Source organism: Dasypus novemcinctus, chromosome 3 (genome assembly GCF_030445035.2).
Source record: "Dasypus novemcinctus isolate mDasNov1 chromosome 3, mDasNov1.1.hap2, whole genome shotgun sequence".
NCBI lineage: Eukaryota > Metazoa > Chordata > Mammalia > Cingulata > Dasypodidae > Dasypus > Dasypus novemcinctus.
The window spans coordinates 77,572,552-77,599,255 of record NC_080675.1 but is presented as its reverse complement, the minus strand read 5'-3'; the positions used below and the strand labels follow the sequence as shown (position 1 = coordinate 77,599,255).

General features: G+C 38.6%; 1 protein-coding gene across 2 annotated transcripts in view; it reads right to left on the bottom strand.

Moving 5' to 3' along the window:
• SLC25A21 (solute carrier family 25 member 21) overlaps positions 1-21,239 on the bottom strand; it is a 560,688-nt gene extending 539,449 nt beyond the window's left edge. Inside the window, exon 1 of one of the 2 annotated variants that reach the window (XM_004465782.5) lies at positions 16,686-21,239. In XM_004465782.5, the coding sequence (XP_004465839.1) occupies positions 16,686-16,755 (70 nt within the window). In that variant the 5' untranslated portion in view covers positions 16,756-21,239. The remainder of the gene's footprint in view (positions 1-16,685) is intronic. The other variant, XM_071213973.1, reaches the window with a different exon arrangement.
• Between the last annotated feature and the right edge of the window lie 5,465 nt (positions 21,240-26,704).

The following is a 26,704-nucleotide window of genomic DNA, read 5'->3' as shown; positions in this document are numbered from 1 at the left end:
TGGCCATGTAGAGAACTGCATCAACCCCTTCAGATCATTTAGGAAGCTATATGTTCTCTAGGATCTTGAAAATTTTTAACTTCTTAATTAGCTAAAATAAATTAAAATTAAAAATTGAGAATGAAGATAAATTTAATATTCATTCATTCAAATGTTTACTTAGAACCTCTTCTGTGCCAGACTCTGGACACTGAGGACAGAGCAAGGTATCAACATTCTCACCCTAAGAGAGCATATAGCCTGGTGATAGGCAGGCATAAGAAGAACATATTTTAAAGCTGTTATTATTTCATATCAAGTTTATTTAACAATTAATATTATGCATTTCTTCATTTAAATAAACATGTCAATATTACTTTCAGTTTAATAGAATATTAAATTTTTTTGTAATTTAATATATGGCCATTTTATCACTATGCAATTTAAAAATACATAGTAAAGACATTATTTCCCTCATGTTTATTCAAGTACATGAATTTATAGAGTCACATAAACTATAAAAATCAAAGCATACAGGCATTTTCCAACCAAGAAATAGTTAATTTGCAAGTAACCTGTTCATACTAATGACTCCTGCAGGCTTTAATGCCAACCTTGATGCCTCCTTTATTCCAAGCTCATTGGTTCACACTTCTCCTTTGGACCTCCTTTACCGTCCATCCATCCATCAATACATACATACATACACACATACATACATCCTTCCATTTCTTTAATGCAAAATTATGTGCCAACAGCCATTGGAATGGGACCCTCCAGAAACCATTCACCCTTTTCTCTTAGAATCAGAGCCTCTCAGAGATGGAAAGATACCCAAGACACTTCTATTTTTTAGGACTCTCAATACATTAAAAGTTGGGGAGGGAGGGGGGCAGGGAAAGCTATGCTATTCAGGGTTATTGAAAATGTAGTGTATTTTAAATTCTTAAATTTCACACATTGGACTTACGCTGGCCAGCTAACAAGGAGGTGAAGAAGGTCAACCACCACACCAGGGAGCCAAGAGTACCTACAACTGCAAGCAGGAGAATGGCATCCATCATCCATGTGGAATCTAAGCTCCCTCTTGATGTAGAGGGGGACTGGACATAACCATCCCAGGGTCCACAGGATGGAGGAATAGAATATGGATGAGAGTGGACTTACTGGTATTCTACTGTGGAACTATTGTGATCAGTAATGGAAAAAATTGTAGTATTGATGTGAAGAAAGTGGCCACAGTAGCTGCTGCAGGTAGGGAGAGGGAGGAAGAGATATGATGTGGGAGCATTTTCAGGACTTGGAATTATCCTAGGTGGTACTACAATGTCCAGTGCTGGACATTGTATGTCCTGCCATGCCCCACTGGGTGTACTAGGGGAGAGTGTAGACTACAATGTAGAACACTGTCCATGTGGTGCAGCAGTGCTCCAAAATGTATTCACCAGGTGCAGTGAATGTGCCACGATGATGGAAGAGGTTGTTGATGTGGGAGGAGTAGGGTGAGGGGAGAAGGGGTAAAAGGGGACCTCATATTTTTTTAGTGTAACATTTAAAAGAAAATAAAGAAGAAAAAATTTCTTTTTAAATTTCACATATTTAATGCTTTCAACATACACAATTGTAATAATATTGTTATAAGGGAAAATGCACCCTGATTTCAAACAACTCATCTAAAACTAGAAAAATTTTGTTACGTTACCTATACATTTCAGGTACTACCTGAAACTATACTTTTTCCTACCCAAAGTAAATATATTTCTTTTATTTTCTTATATACTTTTTCCTATACATGGTAACTGTATTGTTTTTTTTTCAATTCACTTGTCCATTAAAGCAGTTTTACAAAACGATGCCCTCATTTCTAACTCATACAACTAATGGAAAGAAATAGACTTCCCAATATTTCTTTGTATACTACACATAAGCAGCAACTATGCATTTTATATTGATTATATGTCAGATATGCCAGTTTAGAGAGCAAATCATACTCGTTAGCATAGGACCATTTTAATTTAAACTCACCTCAAGACAAAAAATAAGTTTTATTTTAAGCTCTGAATAATTATCACTCCTACAAAGAAGAGTCCCTCCTAAATCAGCAAAATAAAATGCTACAAAAGAGTTTAAAGGATTTGGCTTTTGAATTAGAGGGTATTTACTTCTACCACACTTAAACCTGGTTAAGCAGGGGCACATGAGCAAAAGAGGTCTCAAGGGAAATATATTGCCTTGTAGCAAATGCTATTTAAATAAAAATATATTTGTTGTTTTACTACTATATCTAATCACTATGTTAAATCTAGAGATACAAAGCTAAACAAGATGTGGTCTCTACCTAAAAGAGGCTCACTCTTTGCAAGTCTTAACAAGAAATAGATTCGGTGTGATCTTAAAAAGGTCAAAGTAAACTAAAGTAATTGTGAAAAGCATCCACACAGAGTGAGACATAATACTGCATATTATATTAGCATATCAGTAGAAACGTTATAAATAGAGATGAGAATGGCTATTGAATGGACAGATGATGCTTTTTTTTTACCATGGAAAACATAAATCCAACAAGCAGGTAGACATCACTATCAACAGTGCCTTTTTTTCTTAAACTTAAAAGCAAGTGTCTCTACTGTTCCTTTTCTTCCCTTCTTTGCTTCTTGTTGAACATCTATACTCCAGCATATGTGTGTTGGAAAGAACAGAAAGTATAAGTCAATGTAGATCTCCATGGAAACATGCAGGGAACAGAAGAAGGTCTTATTACTTCTTCATGCTTGATCAGCCAAACACAATGCGACTATATACCTCTGCAAAAGAAAGGTGCCAATATGCTTTACTATTCTGATATCTTAACATTCCTACTTTCAACTTTAAAAAATGTGAAATAGTGTTTTCTTGGTTCAACCAAAAACTAGCTCCATCAAAAAAATCACGAAATAATCTTCAGTGCTTCTTACATCTTTAAAACATATTTTAAATATCATTTAAGTTTTTCCTAGAATTTTGTTGCTGTTTACATGTCTCATTAAAAGAGAAAGAAATAATTTTTTAAATTTAGTAACCATTAACTGAAACTTTTTAAAGAAATGGGAAAGTTATACTGCCATCTTGTGGCTACAAGTTTGTTATGGTAGCAAGCACTTTTTCATTAACCTGAAATCTTCAATATAAGTATTAATCTAAAAGAATCCTTATTGGGGGCCTACATTTAATAAAAATATATTCTTCATAAGTCTCCCCCACTTTGCTATTTAAAGTCTACTAAATTAAAACAAGAAATGGCATTTTGGGGAGACTGCCTCAGATTGATGAATTTGGCATTATGTATTTGGCATTATAGCTCCTGCTTACTGACACTTATACTTTATTATTAGTATCTACTATACACTGTAGCCCTAAGAATGTAGAGAAACAAAATAATGGAATCTAAGTGTGTCTTTCTACAAAGTAATCTAAGCAATTAATATGGTATTTATGATAATAAACAGCAATAATAAAGTATATATTACAGCAAGTAGAAATAGTTTATTCCATCCTTCTTTCTCTCACACATATATAGACCTCTTATAGCTGAGAATCATAATTAAATGGAAAAAATAATTCCAAAATTACAATCCTCTATATTTTCCAAATGTAGAGTCTGTTCCAATTGTTTTGCAATGGTAGAATTAGAAGTGAGCACACATCTAGACCTAACTTCATCTGCTGAAAGTGGTTCCATTTATTTATTCATTCATTCATTCATTTATTTTTAGCAAATCACCAAAAATATAGGAAAACAGCACCACCTATAGGTCTACGCAGAAATAGAATAGTGTTCTTGGAGTCAGATGTGAATGCCCCCTATGATACACAGGTCAACCAAATTGTGTCCCCCAGTTACATTACTGTGATATTGGCGATCCAAAAATTTTGAAAAATTCTAATGAATAGTAGAATGTTGTTTATGTCTCTACTTCTTTTCTTTCTCTTTGTCTTTAAAAAATTTTTCTAGCCACAATTCTATTTCGGTGTCATCCATTAACATTGAAACATGTATTTGATTCTTCTTTTTCCAAAGAGAAAGAAGTTATATGTTTCCCCTACAGTAGCCCAGTGGTCTTTTCAGACATTCTCCTAAATTCACCCTTGTTCTAACCTGAAACAATCTGGCTTAAGAGAATAAATAGGCTCAAGAAAAGCCTATTCCAAGCCCCCTCTCAATTAAAGGAGGAGTGGGCATTACCATCCCATAAATCTCAGGATTGGGGAGTGAATTATGGACTACAGAAGACTTAATGGTATTCTTCTACAGACGTATTTTGATTCTAGCAATGGAAGAACTTATATCATGGATGTAGAGGCAGTGACCACTGGAGGTTCTGAGGGAAGGAGAGGGAAAAACAGGGCATTTTGGGGACATTGGAATTGTCCTAAATGGCGTCGCAATGACAGGTACAGGACATGTGCATGGTTGTTTTGTAACTTTACAACTTCTGTCATAAAAAAATATATTTAAAAAATAATAACAGGGTGGGTTTGGGGAAAAACACACCAAATGTAAGATAAGGACTATGATTAGTAGTAAGATTTTGACAGTGTTGTTTCATGGTTTGTAACAAACATCTCATGACAATGCAAGGTGTTGGTGGAGGGTTGATGTATGGGACCCCTGTATAATGTTATGCATATTTGCTTTGTAACTTCACAGCTTTTACTATACACTTAATTGTTTATGTATGTTCATATATAAATGATAAAAAGATAATAACAATCGGATTGGTTAGGGCCATTATATATCTTGCCACAACTTACAAAATTGTGCGGGGAAGAGGGTAAAGTACAATGTAAACTATAAGCCACGCTTAGTGGCAATGTTCCAAAATGTGCTCATCAATTGTAACAAATGTACCACACTAATGAAGGATATTGTTAATGTGGGAAAATGTGGGAGGGGAGGGAAGCAGAGCATATGGGAATCCCCTATAATATTTATGTAACATTTATGTGATATAAGTATCTTTTTAAAAATATATATTTTAAAAAGAAAAGTCTATTTTATGCAATTTACCTTCCATCCTTTTTTAAAAACAGGCTCCTTCTATCTGCTCTGGTTTGCTCTCACCCAGCAAACTCCAGTGTCTTATTTAGCTGTATAAGGACTCAGTTAACAACTACATGAGGGTAGAGGCTGGGCTCATTCCTATTCAATTGCTTATAAGGATTGGCAGCAAAGAGATGGCCCCACTGAGGCTGACAGAGCCCCTGATGGATTATATGGAGAATCTCATACCTGAGCTATGGCAAGCATTTAAAGATCTGGCAAAATAAGAAATGACCCATTGTACCAAGGGTTAAGTCAATCGGGTATTGTTCATCAATAGTAAAGATCTAGGGCATCTGTGGTATTTAACCCACCTACAGAGAAAACATGTAAAGAGGCAATACTCTGTACCTAATTTATCCTTGTGCATGATGAGAGATAGGGTGGTGTTGTAGTTGACAGCACAAGCTTTGAAAGCAAGCAAAGAGAGCAGACTTGGAGTACAAGCTGTGTCACTGGCCTAGAGCAAGTTACTTAATTTCTGAGTTACATGTTTCTCATATTTAAGAAGTTAAAATGACTGCAGGTGACTAAGCAGGGTCAGCCTTTCACTTAGTGGGCACTCAATAAATGTTATCACTCAAAAAGATAAGATGTATGTTTTCATAGAGGTAGGATTCACCTACTCCACACAAATGCCCAAAAGAGTTCACTTGCAACTTCTCAATGTGACAAAAAGAATGAATGAGAAAGACAATTCAAAAAAGGGATGAGTACAATTGTACAACAAAGAGAAATGGTTTTTGAGGGTCTAGTATTAATTTCAAAATGTATCTCTTTGAAAGCCCTTAGAATCCTCCTGTTTCTAAATTTCGTGTTATTTCTGCACAAGGCCAAAAAAGTTGGAAATGTAGATCTGGGCATCACCTATAATAGATACTACTGAAGCCAGAGAGATGAGACAGCTAGTTCAAGAGGATAATGTAGAATGTGTGGAGCTGAGAACTTGGAGTCCTATAGAAGATAAATTTTTGAGGAAAGGGAATGAAGAAGAGCCTGCGAAGGGAAAGTGAGAGAGTCATCAGATATGAAGAAAGTGTAAAGCAACAGCAGAGACAGCATTAAAGAGAAAACTAGGGTAGAGGTGTGAAATTCCACAAAAAGTAGATATAATGAGGAACAAAAAAAAGTTAGTTTCAGTAGAAAGGTCAAGACAGATAGGCTAATTATAGTAGTTTGAAGACTACATGAGAAAACTTTTCACCAAGGTTGGCAATGAAAGGAAAGTGAAACACAGGATCATAACTTGAAATATAGTACATGGATTTGAGAGAAAAATATGAGGAGAAAAATACAATAGAAGACTGGCCTATTCGTAATAATCAGAAGACACAGATCTAATAGAATATTTACGATGCATAGAAACCATGATCACATCAAAATATAGAAATAATTGTGATATACATGTTGTTTTAAATATTTAATCACTTGGAAAATAACTGTAATTTGACAAAATAACAATGTAAGAATGAAACTGATAAGAATAATCAGTTACAATATAGTACATTTGAAAGAATACTGTAGAAGTCCCTTAAACTGGTTTCATTCTTTGCTATTTTTAAAGTATTATACTACCTCCTTAAATCATAAAGATGTTTGAAAATTATTTATGCATCTCTTTTCAGTTTGGGGTTCTGAAAATAAAAAACATAATAACAAGATTATCATATGCCTCCATGCAGAAGGTAACAGAGATCTTTAGCCCTGAGGATTTTTTTCACATCATTTACTCTATGATTGCAAGGGGGGTAAAAGCGTTGTTAAAAGAATATATTGTTGCAAACATCCATTATCTGTTGACTAGAACCCCTGAATATTTTTCTCTCTTCTGAGTAGAACCATAAGAATAATATTCTGTGGATTAGGCTTCCGATATTTATTCATCAACACAGTCACGAAATATTCTTGAGCAACTACTGTACTATATACCCTAAGTGTACAAAGTTGAATATGACCCAACCCCTACACTTAAGGAGCACACAGACTGCAAAAACTCAGTTCTCAACGCTTTAAGATGTAGTAAAGGATCTGAGAGTGAGGTGAATATTGTGTAAAAGTTGTTTTACGCTTTTATGTCAATTGAATCATATACCCACATACTAAAGGCATTCACACTTTAAAAATATCTTTCAGAATAAAATAAATTCTTTGAAATGTGGTTATGCAATTCATATTTTTGAGAACTGGATTTTCTTAAAGAGGGGCAAGACTACATTTTAATTTAAACACATCCCTTGGAGGTATTTTATAATTAATTTGAGCAGTGGAGTTGATTCTTCTATGTGGTTGAAATAAGGGGAATTTTTCCTCCCTCATTACCCAGATAATGGGTTCCAGCCTCCCTTTGATGTGTCATAAAGGCCCACCTGTTTCACTAAAACCTGTTATTTATTATCAAACAATTGTAGTTTCCCAAATCTTGAATTTCCAAAGGTGTCATTTATCCAAATCACATGTGTGTCTCCTTTGCACCCTTTCTGAAAAAGAATTTTCCGTGATCAAAATTTTAACCTTGATTATCCCCCGTGGTACATGAGCCCTTTTATTACTTAGCCCAAATTAAAATTCAGAGGATTCTTAGCATACATACTACCTATTAAGACATTTCTTTTAAATGTATTTTAGCTAAGGGTAAAACTCTTGTGAAAATGAAGATACATAAGATATGTAAGATCAGGTGTTCAAAGATGAAAATTTAAAGTTATCCTATATCATCAGAATAATGCATATTTTGAATATACTCTCAGTTATTATATCAGAAGCCTATCTATGATGAATCCCAGTTTTAAAACTACTGCTAGAAGTATATGAAATGTTTTCCTCTCCCACAAAAAGTTTCTTGTTTTCACTTTCTCATTTGAAACTGTTCTACCTTGAAGGTGATTAACGAAATAATCAGAGTACTTGAAATATGTTTAGTTCAAAACTGAAATACTTGTTTTCAGAAAACTTTAACTAAAAAAATTTTCAATAAAAACAATGAACTTCAGGGACATGCACAAAGTAAAGACACAGTGAGTGAAGAAGATATGGTGAAGAGGGTGCCTACAAAATACAAGGGCTGGGGCTGGGGAGGAGGAAGCAGCAGTCTGAAAATTCTGGAAAATAAATCAATGTCCTGCCAGCACTGTGATCATGTAAGTGATGTATGGAGGGGAGTAAGGCTCTAGGAAGCATTCTGAATGGGCCTTGCAGTCTTCCAGGGATATATATATATATATATATAAGATTCATTGTGGAAGGGCTTTCAGGGTGGACAGGACCTAGGTATGACTTCAGGTAGGAGTCAGGCAGATCCTGGTGAGAGCAGAGACTCTGGGAGGCCCTGAGGTTGAATAAAAAAAGCCCTCTAAGAGTATAGGGAAAATGATCATTTGAATGGGTCTGGGAGGCACCTTACAGGAGTAGAAGCTAAACTGGTCCTTAGAAGGAATGGCAGGGCCCAAGTAAGGGTTGATCATTTGCCTAAAAGGGAATCACCTGGAGACCTGCTCATGTGCAAAGAGGCTAATGAGGTAGGCCTGGGAGATACTGACACCCAGGAACCTCGGGACCTCTGGCAGGTTTAGGGGGATTCTGTCAGGGTTGCTCCCAGGTTTTCTACCCATCCAAATGGTGTCTTTATGAGAAAAAGTAAAAGGCAGTCCTTGCTCCAGGAGGACACAGCTCTGCTCCAGATTACACAGATTATGGGAGCTAGGGCCCCTGTTCTACCCATAATCTGCCCAACTGCATACAGAGGCCCTGGAAGGATTGAGAACTAAAAATAACTGAAGTTTCTTTTGGCTAAGGTAATCCTGCATTCATATAGATTGAAATTATTTGGAATAAACAAAACACTGCCTAGTGGAAAGACTGTGAGGATTGTATTTGTAGGTAAAAGAATTATTTTAAGGAATGCAAGCTAATGAAATATAGAGATAAGAGATAATACACTTGATTTCTCCAACTTATAAAAATGCCTTGCAATGGAAATAACATTTTCTTATTTCCTCTCCTATCCCTGATTTCCTATAGAAATGGCTGCATGTCTCTGTAACCTTGGGCAAATGAATAGCCTCATCTGTAAATGAAAATCATAATAGTGCCTATCTTATGGAGTTTCGGTGATGATTTAAATGGATAATATATGTAGGGCTTAGAACCAGTTCTGGCACTTAGTATTTACTCAATAAATGTTAGCTTCCATTATCATTATTATTATTATTATTATTATTATTACTACTTACATCACTCATGTAGAAATAAGAAAGTTAAAGCTGTATAAAGCTGTAGAGGCCATCTGGGAAACATTTATGCAGAGAACAGTTTTCAAGCTGGGCCTTGGAAAATGGATAGCATTTCTATAGGTGGAGAAAGGAAGGGGAAGACATTTCAGGCTTAGGAATAAAGTGGAAAGGTACAGGCAACTTTCAAGAACAGTGAACAGATCTATGTAGCAGAAACATTTAATATATGCAAGAGAGGAATGGAAAATAAGCCTGAAAGCTAAATTGCGGATACATAATGAGGATTATGGAAGTCCTTCTTCGCTTTCTGGTCTTCAATGAAAACCAAGAAAGATTTTACTCACAACTCTCTGCAGTCTGGCTTTGGCCTTCACATTCTATGCACTCTTTTTTCCTAAATGTTTTTTTAACTCAGTGGTTCTCAAATTTTAAAGTGAAAACATGGAGGCCTTCCTCAAACGTAGATTCTGATATGGTAGGTCTAAGATGGGGTCCAAGACTACATTTTTAACAAGCTTCCAAGCACTAGCATGCTACCATTGCTTGTCTACAGACAAAGCGTAAACTTTTGGTATTCAAAGTGTACTACTTTGAGTACCAAAGGTACTCCACAGTACTTGACCTTAACCATACTCCTCAAGCCTTCTCATCATTGGCTTCTCTGACTCTCATGCCTGAATCTCATCCTAGTATTAAAGCTCTGAACACAAACCCCAGCACATATTGGCTTGTCTGAGTACAACCTTCATTATATAAAACAAAGTTTCTGTTGGTAATAAAATATATAGCTACAAACTCAAGGCCAATCTTTAGATGAATATTGGCAAAGCAACAGTACAGCAATCTCTTTAGTCTTTTAAATGCCAACATTATAAACCATCTTTTAATAAATGGCAGGAATATATTGTTACAGTAGACACCTATTGCCCATCTCATGATATGTATTACTTCTCTGGAAAATAATCTTCCCTGAGATCTCTGCCTCCTCTGCCAAAACCATCCATGTGGGAACTGGTTATAGCTGATTGCTGCAGAAGTGGGCCCCTGCTCAGAGCTGCTTTGAGTTCTCCAGGATTTTGGACAAGAAAAGAAAAAAGTAAGACAGTTCCTCATACTCTGTCTAGGTAACAGAAGTCATGATCTACCATATGGACTCAAGAAAAGAAAACAGCAGTTAATTGTGAGAAAGAAGACAGATGAAGATACCAGGAGAGCTCCAGGGAGTAGCTCCACTATGTGGCACCCTGTCTCCACAAAGACCACAGAGGCAAAGTGTGACCAGAGTGTGACCTGAGTCTTGGCAGACTGCCCTGTGATTCATCCGAGAACAAGAAAAGATCGGCAGGGTGGTGAGGAGCACTGAGTGGCAATTATCTCATCCCTATCTTGTAGAAGATTGGCACAAGGTGATTTCTCATTCATCTCCCCAGTTTCAGCAAAGCACAGAACTTTCTACCTCATTCCCACAGGGAACAGCTAAAGGCTTCATTATAAGTCTATGAAACTGTTGAGTTGTGATTTATCTTTTACAACAGTTTTGCATTTAAAGTGTATTTTGTTCAATATTAGTATAGCCACTCAGCCCTTTTTGGTTACTGTTTCCATATAAAATAGTTTCCAACTTTCACTTGCAACCTCCTTGTGTCCCTGGGTCTAAGGTGAGTCTTGTTGACAGCATATAGTGGGTCATATTTCCTTAAACATCTTACCAATCTGTGTCTTTTGATTGAAGAGTTTAATCCATTAACATTCAATGTTGGGAAGTGGACTTGGCCCGATGAATAGGGCATCTGCCTATCATATGGGTGGTCCACAGTTCAAACCCCAGGCCTCCTTGACCCGTGTGGAGCTGGCCCGTGCACAGTGCTGATGCATGCAAGGAGTGCCCTGCCACGCAGGGGTGTCCCCCGTGTAGGGGAGCCCCATGTGCAAGGAGTACGCCCTGTAAGGAGAGCCGCCCAGCACGAAATAAAGTGCAGCCTGCCCAAGAATGGCGCAGCACACACAGAGAGCTGACACAACAAGATGACTCAACAAAAGGAAACACAGATTCCCGGTGCCACTGATAAAGATAGAAGTGGTCACAGAAGAACACACAGCAAATGGACATAGAAAGCAGACAACTGGGGGTGGGGGAAGGGGAGAGAAATAAATAAAAAATAAATCTTAAAAAAAATAAATAAAAACATTCAATGTTATTCCTATCAAGGTAGTATTTACATTAGCCATTTTTTCTTTAGGTTTATATATGTCATATTTTGTTTTTATTTCTTTTTATCTTTTTGGTTATTCTTACCATTAATCTTCCTTCCTATACTCTCCTCCAATCCTCTCTGTCCTGTTTTTTTCCTTTCAATCTGGAATGCTTCCTTTAGTATTTCTTGAAGAGTTGACAAACTCTCCTTATTTCTGTTTCTCTGTGAATATTTTGAACCCTCCCTCATTTTTGAATACCAGCTTTGCTGGATACCAAATTCTTGGTTGGTGTTTTTTTCTTATAGCACCTTAACTATGTCAGACCACTGCCTTCTCACCTCTATGGTTTCAGATGATAAATCAGCACTGAATCTTATCAAGCTTCCCTTATATGTGATGGATCTCTTTTCTCTTGCTGCTTTCAGTATTCTGTCTGTCTTGAGTCTTTAACAATTTGATAAGTATATGTCTCAGGGTAGGCCTGTTAGGATTTACACTGTTTGGAGTGTGCTGTACTTCCTGGACATGTACATCCATGTCCCTCTGTAGCAGTTTGATATGGTTACGAATTCCAAAAATAGATATTGGATTATGTTTGTAATCTGGTCTATTACTGGGCATGATTGAGTTATGATTAGGGCTTTGATTGGGCCATGTCATTAGGGCATTGAGTCCCCACCCACCAAGGAGTGGGGACTCAGATAAAAGGCATGGCAAAGGACAGAGTTGAGAGCTTCTGATGCAAGTGTTCTTAATGTTGGAGTTTTGATGTTGGAGTTTGATGCTGGTGTTAAGCTGGAGCTTTGGGAAGAGAGACAGAGCCATTTGCCTGATAGTCTACAGTTGACCTTGTGAAGAGAGGCAAAGCCTACAGAGCCTCATAGTCTACAGCTGACCCTGTAGAGAAAACAGAGGAGCTGAGCCCAGAGGAGCCAGGAAGCCTGAACCCTCACAGACGTTGGCAGCCATCCTGTCCCAACATGTGAAAATAGACTTTGGTGAGGGAAGTCTATGCTTCCCACAGGCCAGTTGGGTTTCTAATGTTTTACCAGTTGCCTCTCCAGGTTTCCATCTCTCCTGTGCTGTTAGGCACCTGTCAGTCCACCCCCTCACTGACCCAGTTCTTCTCCCTCCCAGGGTGGGTGGGTGTGACAGCCTGCTGACCAGTTCCCCCTTCAATCTCCCTGGAGCTACTTCAGTGCCAGTTGGCATCTTTTTCTCTTTTTTTTTCTGGTTCACACACCCTATCTCCCCTTCCCCAACACCTCTCTCCTCTAAGGTGGCTGGGTGCCAGTCCCCCATACCTATTTACCCCACAGCACCCCCAATTCAAGAGCCTGTTGGGTATAAGGACACACCCCTGGTCTTCTGGGAGAGGGAATTTTTCTCACTCTCAGAACTGGCTGAGCACTGATCATCTAGCTAAATCACCGCCCGGTTTCCCTCTCCCTTTGAGCTGGCTCGTGTGCCCTATCTCCTACAAGTTCCTTTCCTGGGGCCAACTGGGTCCCCCTCTTTAACTGCCTTCTCCAATTCCTCTGCAGTCCCACAGCTTCCCTTCTGCCAGGTAAACCTTCCTACCTTCCTGCAATTTCTGGAGGAGGATTGCAGCCTGCCATTCCCTACTCCACCATCTTGGATCTCCCTCTAGTTACAGTTTAGAGGTGGCTCCTCAGCAGCAGAATGAACCTCCACTTATACCATCTGTCACCTGGCCCCTCAGTTCAGTGTTATCATATGGCACTAGAGACACAGAGAACTGACAATACAGTGACTTGCTTTTGCTGTCTGTGTAAGTGATAAACTGTCTGAATCCATTTGAACATGTTTACTTCTTACCAGGTATATCTATGGACGTGTGGCAAGCCAACATAACAGATGCAGTAAAAATAGCCAAGTCCCTCTTAGCCATCACACAGCTTTCTTGGAAATGTATGACCATTTGACAGGAAAAGAAAAAGAAGATGGTGAAAGCCCACTTCTTAGGTCCCCCTCAGTGCTCCAGCCCCTGATTCCAGCCTGTTCCAAGAATGCATTCCAGACCTTGAATTCCAAAAGATACCTTGGTATCTTTAAAAAAACAACAAACAAACAAACAATTTTTTAAAAAAAGCACTGATTTCTTCAGCAAGTGAATACACTCCCTTAAGAAAGCCAGAATGTATTTTTTTTTAAGATTTATTTATTTATTTTTCTCCCCTTCCCCAGTTGTCTGCTCGCTGTGTTCTTCTGTGACAGCTTCTATCCTTATCAGCAGCACCAGGAATCTGTTTCTTTTTGTTGCATCATCTTGTTGTGTCACTTCGTGTATGCAGCGCCATTCTTAGGCAGGCTGCACTTTCTTTTGCACTGGGCGGCTCTCCTTATGGGGCGCACTTTTTGCGCGTGGGGCTCCCCGACACAGGAGACACTCCTGCATGGCAGGGCAATCCTTGCGCGCATCAGCACTGCACATGGGCCAGGCCCACACGGGTCAAGGAGGCCCAGGGTTTGAACCACGGACCTCCCATGTGGTAGGTGGACGCCCTATCCTTGGGCCAAGTCCACTTCCCAAAATGTATTTTTGACCTTCCCAACCAAAAGATCATATTACATACATATACAGAGTTGTTGCATTTGATGATAGTATCAGTAATCAGAACTCCACTGCTAGAGATTCAAATGTATTTTGTTTTTATTAAAATTTGGTCTCTCTTCTATATTGATTCCTTTCTAGCCCTTGACTGATATGTGTGATATGATGAGCCAGCATTTATTAAAGTCCAATAAATATGAAAATGATATTGGCCTAGTAGGAGAAAACATGACTCTTTTTCACTGCGATGAAAATATAAGTTGCTTTCATAGTATTATATGTAGAAGTATTATATAACACCATAAAACTAACGATATATATCAATTTTGCTATTGTTAATTTATATTATCAACGTACTCATTTTCATTCATATTAGTTACATTTGTAAGAACATATGGTGATTTCACACATTATATCTGTGCCAAACATTTATCATCCAATAAAATAGTGTAAGTAGCATAGGTGTTAGATACACTATTTTTTTCTCTCCCCTTTTCTCCCCCCCCCCCCCCGCCCAGTTGTCTGTTCTTGTGTCCATTCGCTGTGCTCTTCTGTGTCCGCTTCTGTTCTTGTCAGCAGCACCCATAATCTGTGTCACATTTTGTTGCATCATCTTGCTGCGTGTGTGGTGCCACTCCCGGGCAGGCTGCACTTTCTTTTGCTCTGGGTGGCTCTCCTTACGGGGCACGCTCCTTGCGTGTGGGATTCCCTGACACGGGAGACACCCCTGCGGGGCATGGCACTCCTTGTGCACATCAGCATTGTGCATGGGCCAGCTCCACACGGGTCAAGGAGGTCCTGGGTTTGAACCGTGGACCTCCCATGTGGCAGGCTGACACTCTATCCATTGAGCCAAGTCCACTTCCCTTCATACACTTTCAACATCCCTTGAGTTCAGGTGTGTCTAATCCATTGTAAGATCAAGCCAATACAGATGTTTACAAATCATTAGCCATAGGTTAGGATGTTCGTCAATTAGCCTCACTTTCCCATTGGGCCAACCAACTTTTCTTTGATCAGCGTCATGGACTCTGAATCAAGTGAGTCAAGACAGCCAGCAGAGCCTTGATCATTATAGAATTTGACTAAAAACGTTGAAGAAATCAGTGCAAATTTGTCATCAGTACTGGCAAACAGCTCAAAAAGTAGACAGTGGGAAGCAGATGTGGCTCAAACGATTGGGCTCCCATCTACCATTTGGAGGCTCCTTGGTTGGGTTCCCCAGGCCTCCTGGTGAAAGTGAGCTGGCCTGCAACACCGAGAGCTGGCCCCCATGGCAAGCTGATGCAACAACAACAAAAAAGAGACACAGAGGAAAGACACAACACCCCAGGGAGCTGAAGTGGCTCAACAGAGAGTACCTCTCTGCCTCATCAGAGGTCCCAGGATTGGTTCCTGGTTCCTCCTAAATAGAAGACGAGAAGACAGCAGACACAGAACGCTCAGCAAATGGACACAGAGAACAAGCAGTGAGTGCAGGTGGGGGGAGGGGAAATAAGTAAAAAAAAGTAAATCTTTTAAAATAAATGTAGATAGTGGCACAAATGGAAGGACCTTGCATAATTACATGTAAGAAATGAATGTCTCAATGATGGTATTAAAGAAATCTTTAGGAAAGTGTACAGACTGTAAGCAACACCTGGCTGCTGAGGTACTCCTGGGTTGTAACTAGTTCATGACATAAAAATAACCAGTCATAATTTGTAGTAGTCTCTTATAAAAAGTCCACCTACTTTTATATAATGAAATTTATTTGAAAATAAACTTTCACAAAGTTAAACATTAGACATCTTCTAGTCACTATGATTTATTAGAGCTGCCATAACCATTTAAGAACCACCTACATTTATAAAAATGTTTTATGATGAGCCAATTAAAGTCATTATAATTATACATTCAAAATAAAAACACATCACCAAATATAGAATTAAATTTTCAGCAAATTTGTATTTTAAAATATCTTTTAAATGCCTGCAGGTAACAATCTCTTGCATTTAGTAACTTTATCCCGCCACATTTAACAGTAAAATTTGTTCTAATTTTTTTTTCCGCTGCATAACTTTCCATAAATTAATTTAGGCCTGTTATAGCAAAGATGTTTATATGGTTTAACGTATGTACCTAATTTTACTATGCTCATTTAAGACTCAGAATAGCCCCAAACAAGCACAGTACATTATAAAACGTGTAGCGTCCTGAGGTACTTAACGTTGATGAAGGAGGTGGAATGTACGTTAAGATCCGAGCTGGCTTGGGAAGAAGACTTTAGAGTTGACCGCAAAATTAAATCAGAAAGAAGTGAATCATTTTCAAATAAAATAGCCAGCTAAGCAAAAAGGCCTCCTTAAAGTTGCAGACCTTAGGGCTGCCTCCCTTGCTCTTCAGGCTAGGAACAGGGAAGGCCGGGAACCCGAAGGCGGCTGGCGCGAACTCCGCGGCCACTTTTAGCCAGGGCACTGGTACCCGCCGCCGGCTCCCGGCCTCCTTCGCTCTTTTACTCAAGCTCTACCCCGCGAGGGCGGGATTTAGAAGAAGGGCAAACTTCGGGTAGGTGACTTGTGTGAGAAACGTTTTCTGGACCCCCAGTATGGGGAGCTACTAGCCTCTGGAGCGACGGGGCTCTTACCAGCGGAACCTCCGGCCAGGATCTGCCGAGAAGCGTCGCGCACGAAGCCGCCGGGGGGCTTGGCGGACATCTTCGCTATCCCGTGGGCTGAAGTGAGACGGCGAGTTCGCAGTCCTGCGCCGGCCTGCAGAGCCCACGAGAAAGCCGGGGCTGAGGCGGTCCTCGGGCCGGGTGGCTCCCGCTGGGGCGACGATACAGCGACTGCCCGGAGGCGGCCGTTAGGGGCGCAGACTTGCACTGTTATCTTTGACAGTCGGAAGCTTTCCGCAGCGCCCCTTTAGGGACGCACGACAGCCGCAGCTTGGCTCCCTCGACTGCAGGAGTCCCCAGAGGGGAGGAAACAGCTGCAGTTGGTCGACCGCAAGGGCTCAGGCTTGGACTCTTGGATTGGCGCCCATGCGTTTTTCTATCTGGTATGTCCCGTTTGTCAAGCTAGAAGCACTGCCTCTGATAAAGCAAGGAAGAAGTGACCCTGGAGCTCCAAGGCCAGGACTGAAGCGACCCTTGCCCCTCCTGGCACGAGCACAGTGCATTTCTAAGAGAGAGTCGGGTGAATAAATTCCTCTGAATTGATTGTCCTGAAATTCTGGGCTATAGCAACTAAGTTAAAGCAGCTCAATTTACAGTTATATTACAGTGGAGCTCATGTAGTACATTACCAAGAAATGGTTTTGTTTTAAGAGAATTTGTCTTATACTACATCAAGCTGAATTTTTATTTACTGAAAGACAAGAAAGAAGAAGCCTTGTTACAAATAAGTCTCTCCTAGACCTCCTGTTAGTGGTTCACAAAGTGGGGTCTTTGTACCAGCAGCATCAGCATAACCTGTGAAATTGTTAGAAAGACAATTCATGGATCCCACTCCAACCTACTGAATCAAGAATTTCGGGGGATGGGGCCAGAAACCTGTTTTTAACAAGTTCTCCTGGTGATTCTTACTAACTATTTGAGAACCACTGCCCTAAATAATCAGGGAGCATTAAGGAACTACCTGTGTGTTCGCTCCATAAAACATTTTATTATTTATGAACATTATAATATTAATTATTAGGATAGTGGGCAAAACAAAAATTCTTAAACCACAAGTCGCCAGTGCTTTGTCAGAGAGGCAAAAGATTCTGTGAAATTTTAGAAAAACAACTGCCACACCCCCAACAGTCAGGAAATGATAAGAGTAAAAGGGAGAATTGGGTAGCTTTGGAATCCTTGTTATCATATTATTTCTTAAACATGTTATTTAATTCTAGATATATTTCACGTAAGCCCATATAAAATTGCCATTTCCAAAGATCAAAAAATGGTTGTATATCGGCAGGGGAGCTTGGAAAATTTAACATTTCACTGAGTGGTAATGTGCCCAGAAAAAAAAAATTACTGTCATGGAAGAAAAGGAAAACATACTGGAAAACACCAACAATGTCTGCCGCAGTTGGAAAAAACTTTAGGAATGAAGAGCTACTCTTTAAAATGATATTTACTCATTTTGAAAGATTTTGTTTTCCTCAAGTCTAAAGTTTAATGTCTACCTAGAAAAGGGAGTGTAATCCCATGGTACTCAACTGTACTATGACAGGAACCACATTTTAAAATACCATGAAAAGATTCATAACTTTTGTACGAGGTTCTTTCTTTTTTATGTGTCAAAACACACTCTCAACACATGTGCATGCACACATATACACAATTTGGCATACATGAAGCCCATCCATGGAATAGGGTGGAAAGCTGGGGAGAGTCTATGCACACCAGGTTCAGAAGTCTTGACCAGTTAAAGATTATAGCTCTTTAACCATTTAAAAGGTCTGTTATTCTACAATATTCTTATGCAAAACTATTAGAAGTATTTTTAAAAAGATATTTACCTGTGAACAACTCTTATGTGCTTTTAAATCTGTGGGTCTGAATATCACCACTCTAAGATCTCAGTGACATAATTTAAAAAATAGCAAAACAAATGTTATTATTAAGGACAGATCTTAGGTTCTATTGCATTATTTTATCACACTACCAACAGAGAATTTCTAAATTTCAAGGGACTCTTCTGGGCAGCCTAAATGAAATAACTCATGGAGAAAATTTTTCAGTATTTTATTGTGATATAATAGGAAAAACGCTTAGAGATCATCTCTATGACAGAGTTCTGTTATTTGGGACATAGCTGGGAATCTAGGAATTAAGTCCTCTGAGGGGATGGGGAGAAATAAAATCTTTTTTTTAAGGCCTCTGTGTAGTCAGTGAATAGAAATTCATGCTCTTTCCTCCATCAGTTAGAACTAACTTTAGACCCAATTCTACAAAGGTTGGTAGAGTGGATTTCTTGGTTCACAGCAAATTAGAAGCAAGAAATTAAAAGAGACTAGAAAATGTTGATGTTCTCTGTGTGGGTTTTATGTTGTTTTTGCAGCTGTTCTGTAAGTTTGAACTTATTTCAAAATTTTAAAAAAGGAGAAAGGGGAAGGGTTCTAGAAAAGCAAAGAGCAGTCATAATCACACTACCTAGCAAATTGTAGTAATTACAATATTCATTGAATGCTTACCTTTTACCAGACACTGGGCTAAGCATTTTGTAAACCATTCTCATTCATAAAATCCTTTTGGCCGAAAAAAGGCGCTCTCTCATCTTAATGTATGAAGACTGTGTCACAGGGTTTAAATAATTTCTCAAAGTCACTCCAAGTGTTTGGGTGACGTATTATTTGACCCTAAGTATGTACAACCCAGGAGCCCTCTTTCTGAGTCATTAGCAATGTTGTTTTTATGGTCTAATTCCAATTTCAGCTTTCCTACCCATGCAAAAAAGAATCAGGATGCAAAATTATTCACAGAAAATAGCTTGTAGCATCCTCGACTTTGATAAACAATGAGTTGATAAGCTAGATCAGGAACTCCTTAGGAGCTGGAGTTAGAAAAGTGCTAACTTCAGTGCCCTAAATTGTGACTAAAAATGGTGTGAGTTTTCTGGTTTTTTTTAAAGTCAGGGTTTCTCAACAACAGTACTACTGACATTTTGAGCCACACAATTCTTCATTGTGGGGGCTGTCCTGTATATTGTATGATACTTATCACCATTCCTGACCTTAACCCACTAGATAATACTTGCACACCCTCCCCAGTTGTGACAAGCAAAAATGACTCCAGAAATTATCTCTAGTTGAGAATCACTGGTTTAAATAATAAAGCTAGCTTAAAAATACCAAAAAGAGAAAAAAACTTCTTAAAAAATTGATAAATAAAAAATGAACAAAAATATGTATAAATAACAAAAAAGCTAGTGTAATACTGAAGTCTGTTTAACTTTCTAGAATCATAAAATGTTGGACTTGGAAAAGACAAATGAGGAGACTAAGGCATAAAGAGGTTGAAAGTCTTGCCCAAGTCACCAAGTTACTTAGGAGAAGAGTTGGGTGGCAGAGCAAGACATTTCCTGATTTCAAAGAGTTGTTGATCTAGGCATTGGCATTGAATACACTTTCCATAAGTTGAATTAAATATTATGGCTATAGTAGCCAATGATCTTTTTAAAACATATTTCAGATCATATTACTAACCTGTTGTAAACCATCTAGTGACTTCCTGTTACTGGGATTCAAAGTCCTAGCCATGGCCCAAAAGGTCCTGTGTAATTTGGCTTCTGGTTACCTCTCCCAACTCATTTCCTAACCCTCTTTCACCTACTCTTTCTGCACTGGTTTTCTCTGAACATACTACGCATGCTCCAATCTTTGCGTTTTCTTTTCACTGTGCCAGAAATGTTATTTTCCTAGACCTTCCCTTGGCTTACTTCTTCACTTCCTTCAGGCTTTTGCACAAATATTACTTTAACAGGCAGGTTTTCCCTGTCTAAATAGCACCTTCCCCCAGCCCTTTCATTTTCTATTCCCTTAACCTGATTTATTTTTCAGGACTGGAAGTGGGAGAAATGATCATCCTTCTGCAACCAAGCCAGGCCAGTCTAAGGTCCACAGTACCCTGGATCTGCTAGGCTCCAGTACTCATCCCGCAGAAGCTGTATTACCTATTGAAATTAGGAATTGATCTGTTAACCAAAAAAGTCAGTAAAAGTGAGGAATCACAATAAGTGATAATATCCTAAATACTTTATTTTAACTTAAGTGTATAAGTTCACCAGTCTTCTGATACAGTCAAGATATGTCATTTGGCATGATTTTATTGATTCATATTTCTTATCCTCTTTCTTGCAGAAATCAAACTCATAATACATCTTCAAAAATTTGCATTTTTGTTCACTTCAAAAAACTTAAGGAGCCTTACAAAATAATTGAGTGCAAATTTTAAATATTCTGTACAGTGTAGTGTAGCATGGCACAGCTTGTCCATGCTGTCTGGGTGTCTCTAGAGTCCTCAGTAGCACTTTTGTTTGTGACTTTGTTTACCATGACATTTTGTGAAGTTTGATTGAGACCTACATAAGCATAACCTCCAGAATGACCTCCTGATTCAATTTGTAATCTCTTTGCCATAAAAACTTTTTTATTTATTTTCCCCCTTTTTATCAAAGTTTTTCTTCAAATGCCTCACTGATTGACAGATGATAATAATTCCTTAGTGCCCAGGAGGCTTATCCCTGGGAGGCATGTCCCACGTTGGAGGGGGAGGTAATGAGTTTATTTGTAGTGTTTGGCTTAGAGAGAGACCACGTTTCAGTAACGAGGAGGTTTTCAGGACCGATGAGATGATCAAGTGATTTTTCTTCTTTGAAAATACGGTGTATTACATTAATTGATTTTCTTGTGAAGAAACACCCTTGCATTCTTGGGATAAAACCTGCTTGATCATGGTGTATAATTTGTCTTCTATTGTTGGGTTCTATTTGCCAGTATCTTGAGGAATTTTTTTTTTAAGATTTATTTTTATTTATCCATGCTACCCTCATTGCTTACGTTCACAGTCTGCTCTCTGTGTCCATTAGATGTGTGCTGTCTGTGTCTGCTCTTCTCCTCTTTAGAAGGCACTGGCAACCAAACTGGGACCTCCCAATCACTTGAGCCACCCCCACTTCCTGCTTTGTTATATCTCTTTTTGTCTTTCCTCTTGGTGTCTCCTTGTTGCGCCACTCGCTGTCTTGCTCATCTTCTCCAGGAGGCATCAGGAACCAAACCTGGGACCTACCATGTGGTAAGTGGGAGCTCAATCATTTGAGTCACATCTACGTCACAATGCCCTTTGAGGCCAGGTTTGATGCTTCCCCACCATCACAACTCTTCCAGTGCACAGCAAGACCACACTATCATAGCTTCTACCTGTGCCTAGCAAGGCCACCCATGCAGACCGCCTGCACTGTTCCCATGCCACTACCCACTCCACTCCCCCTTCACTTGGCAATACAGCTTCCCCGCTGCCACTACTCTGCCCTTTCTCCATGATCTGCGAGGCCACCCACTTGGGCTGCCAGTACCGCTTCCATGCTGCTTTCTCACAGCTGACAATTCTGCCCATTGTTTTACCATTTCTGGAGGAGGAGTGCACCCTGCCACTCTCTACTGTGCCATCTTGAATCACTATCTCATTCTGTTAATTTCATATACTTTTGTGTAGTGTAGTAGTTTGATATAGTTATGAATTCCAAAAATAGATATTGGATTATGTTTGTAAACTGGTCTGTACCTGGGTGTAATTAAATTATGATTAGGGCATTGATTGGGCCATGTCAGTAGGGTGGCCCACCAAGGGGTAGGGACTCACAGATAAAAGACATGGCAAAGGACAGAGTTGGAGGGTTTGATGTTGGAGTTTTGCTATTGGAGTTTTGATACTGGAGTGTTGAGCTGGAACCCCCGGAAGTGAGCATATAAAAGAGTGGTTGTGAGGAAAGAAAAGCAAGTCCCGGGAAGAGAAGAACCCTGAGTCTGGGAAGAAAGGAACTCCAAGCCTAGAGAGAAGCAAGACCTAGGAAGGGAGGAACCCAGGAAGCCTGAACCCTGGCAAACATCGGCAGCCATCTTGCTCCAAAACGTGGCAAAAGACTTTGGTCAGGGAAGTAACCTATGCTTTATGGCCTGGTAACAGTAAGCTTCTACTGCAAATAAATACCCTTTATAAAAACCAACCAATTTCTGGTATTTTGCATCAGCACCCCTTTGGCTGACTAATACAGGTAGTGTTTGAAAAATTTTACCATTGTGACAATTTGAAGTCATTTTATGAATCCCCAGAAGAAAAAGATATGTTCTCTTTTTTTAACTTTTTAAACTGAAGTTTATCATTCATACATGAACATACATAAAAAGTAAGTGTATAGGAAAAGTTATGAACTTAGAAAACAAACATTCATATCATCACTCAGGGCTTCAAAACATCACCCACCACCACCACCTGACATTACTGTGAAACAATTGTTACAAATTATTATATGAAAGTGTATTGTCAAAATATTACTGCTAACTATAGCTGATACCTTACATTTGGTATATTTTTCCCCTAACCCACCCTGTTATTAACACCCTGTATTATATACTTGTTATAGTTCATGAGAGAACATTCTCCTATTTGTTCTTTTAACCACAGTCCATCTTCCCCCACAAGAGTCATTGTGTTATAAAGTCTCATTCTTTGTACAATACATTCAAAATATAACTCATTGGCTCTCTTTTTCATCAGAGTTGTGCTGTCATTACCTCAGTCAATTTTAGAATGTTTTCATTATTCCAGAAGGAAAAATCTCATACTCCCTCATATCCCCCTATTTTTGTCCCTTAGAATTGATATAATATCTTCTTTGCTGTTGCTGTAAAACTGTTACAATATTACTGTTATCATCCATATATTACATTAGTTGTAATTTTCTCCTGTATCACCATATTCTTAACACTTTGTAAAAGATGGATATTCTTATATATATACTATTAACCACAGTTTTCATCCATCACCAAAATCACTGCTTTAGTCTCTAGATTATCCTCTAACTTCCTTTCAATTAACATTTATGTTCACAGACTACCCCTTTCAGCCACAATCATATTTAGAAATCAGCATGTCGTTATACTCACTATAATCTATTACCATCAACTCTATTCATTTCCATACTTTAACAATAAACCTTATTAAAAATTCTACATACCTTAAGGATGAATTCCCATTCTCAACCCACATTCTATTTCCTATAACCTATACTCTAGAGTTTACCTCCATGAGCCTACTCATCATATTTAGTTCATATTAGTGAAACCATGCAGTACTTTTCCTTTTGTGTCTGGCTTATTTCACTCAACATAATGTCCTCAAGTCTCATCCATGTCGTTCCGTTCATGTTAAGAATATAAAGAAATCTATTCCTATGAGTATGGTACCCCCCCCCTTTTTTTTGTATTAAATTCGGTTTAGGGGGCTTTGATTAGATTACTTGATAAGATTGCTTAGGGATTTTGATAGGACTATGTCAGTGTGGCATGAATCAGGTTGAGCCTTCACTCTCTTGCTAATATAAATGGAGACACAGAAAAAGGGAGCCACCATATGATATTTGATCCTGTAATTTGAGAGAAAGGACTTTAGTGTCACCCACAGCTTAGCTGCAAGGAGAGAAGCATTGAGAGTTTCAAAAACTGAGGACTAGGGAGAGATAAGCCATATGGCTGATAGCTTGCAGCTGAAATCAGGAAGAAAGCAGAGCAGCTGATACTGATTGAAGAGACCTGGAAAGAGACAAGCCCTCTGACTGGTTGCCCACAGTTAAGCCCCAGGACACAGCAGATTCTGGAGGGGAAGGCAGAGAGCTGGACAGAGATTAGAGGCCATCTTGATTTTGCCTTGTGGCTGGACAACAGGATCAACAGTAGCTTACTTAGATGAGAAAGCACCATGGCCTTGAAACTGTAAGTTTTTCCTCCAGGTAAATCCCCTTTATAAAACCCATTTCTGATACTTTGGATCAGTAGTCCTTTGGCAAACTAAAACAACCATGTACCTGAATTGCTTTTACTATTTAAAAGAATAACACTTTTTAGAATTTTTTTAAATTAGAAAGTTGTGGTTTACAGAAAAATCATGCACAAAATACCGGGTTTCCCTATACTACCTTGTTATTAAAACCTTGCATTGTAGTGATAAATGTTACAACTGATGAAAGCACATTTTTATAATTGTATTTTAAATATAGTCCACGGTTTAACTTAGGGTTCACTGTGTTGTGCAGTTCCATAGATTTTTTTATTTTTAAATTTTTATTCTAACAACATATATACAACCTAAAATTTCCCCCGTTTACCACATTCAAATATATAATTTAATAAAAAAGAAATTTGCCTTTGTGTTGCTGTTTCTCAAATATGTCCAGATAAAAAGCAGGGTTAGTTTTCTCAATTTCATTCTTCTTTTCCAAGACTGGCCCAATCAGATGCCTACAAGGCCAGATAAGTGTATCAATGAGGTTATACCAGAAAGAGAATCATTAGATCTACACCGATTCTGATATTGATACCTATACCTAAACCTGACTATCTAAACAGGTAGGTGGATGATGATGATGATAAAGCTAGATAGAGAGATAGACATAGATAGATAGATAGATAGATAGATAGATAGATAGATAGATAGACAGACAGATGTGATAGTTTGAGTTTTTTGTGGATCCCTGAAAATTATGTTCTTAAATTGGTCCATTCCTGAGGGTATGAACTTATTGTGAACCTTTGACTAGATTAGATTCAGTTAAGTTTCCTTTGATTAGATCACTCCAAGAAAGCATAGCCCAGGATAGTCTTAATCTTCTTACTGGATTGCTTTATAAATGGAATAAATATACAGAGAAAAAAGGCTGCAGAGACAGAGGGAAACTGCCAGAAGCTGAGAGAGAAGTCCAAGGGAGCTAGAAGCTGAAATCAATGAGACACAGAAGCTGAGAAGTGGCCACTGAAGCCAGAAGCTGAAAGCAGTGATGCCTGGAGGAGTGAGGAGAGACCAGCTGACAGCTCCATGTGCCTGATCACCCATCGCTGCAGCCTGGGGGAACTCGTTTCCTAAAGAAGACTTGATTTGGACATTTCCACAGCCGCAGAACCGTGAGCTTTTAAGTTAATAAATCCCCATTGCTAATATCAACCCATTTCTGACATATTGCCCACAGCTTTTAGCAAAAGAAACCAAGGGATGTTAGATAAAGAGATTTCTTTCAAGGAATTCATTTATGCAATTGTGTGTGCTGACCAGTCTGTAAGGCAGCCTGGAAACTCAGATAGTAGCGGAAGCTCCATTCCACAGGTGTAATTTCTTCTTCTCCAGGGAAATCTCAGTTTTGCTCTTAATGCCTTTCAATTTATTGAATTAGGCCCAAGTAAATTATCAATGACAATCTCCTTAAAGTCAGTTGATGGCAGATGTTAACTACATTTATAAAATACCTTCACAGCAATACCTAGATTAGTGTTTGATTGAGTAATTGAGTACTATAACCTAGCCAATTGGACACATTAAAAAAATTGTGTTTCTGCCAGTAAGAAGAAAGCAATGGGTCTGCTATAGTATGTAATGCAAATTATTTTCTCCTATGGGTCTTTCAAAGTGAAGCCCACAGATTTTAAAAGAAAAAAAAAACCTTTTTTCTGATTTAGCTCTTTTGCAGGTTCTAAAGTGAGGCACAATGTTAGCATTATTAAGAGACAAATACTTAAATGCTGTGAGGTAGAGAAAACTAAAAAGTAGAAAATCTTTTGATTTACAACTTTACACATTTCATTAACCTAAGAGATCATTGACCTATTTATTCAAGTAGTTAGACAAACATGAGCTTAGAATATAGGCGATAGTCATATTGAAGAGCCTTGATTTCATCATGAAGGTTTGTAGTAGATAGTAACCATCAAAGGATTTTAGTTAGGGCCTTGCATATACTAGATGAGATTTGTGTATTGTGCTTCATACTACACTAATTAATATTTGAAATTGTATTTAAAATTTGAAAATGGGCATGTATTTATACCTACAGCAACAGTAAACATAGAGTCAATCTTGGTTCTAGTTCTGACACTACCATTAATAACCATTATTTTAAAAATTATACTCTC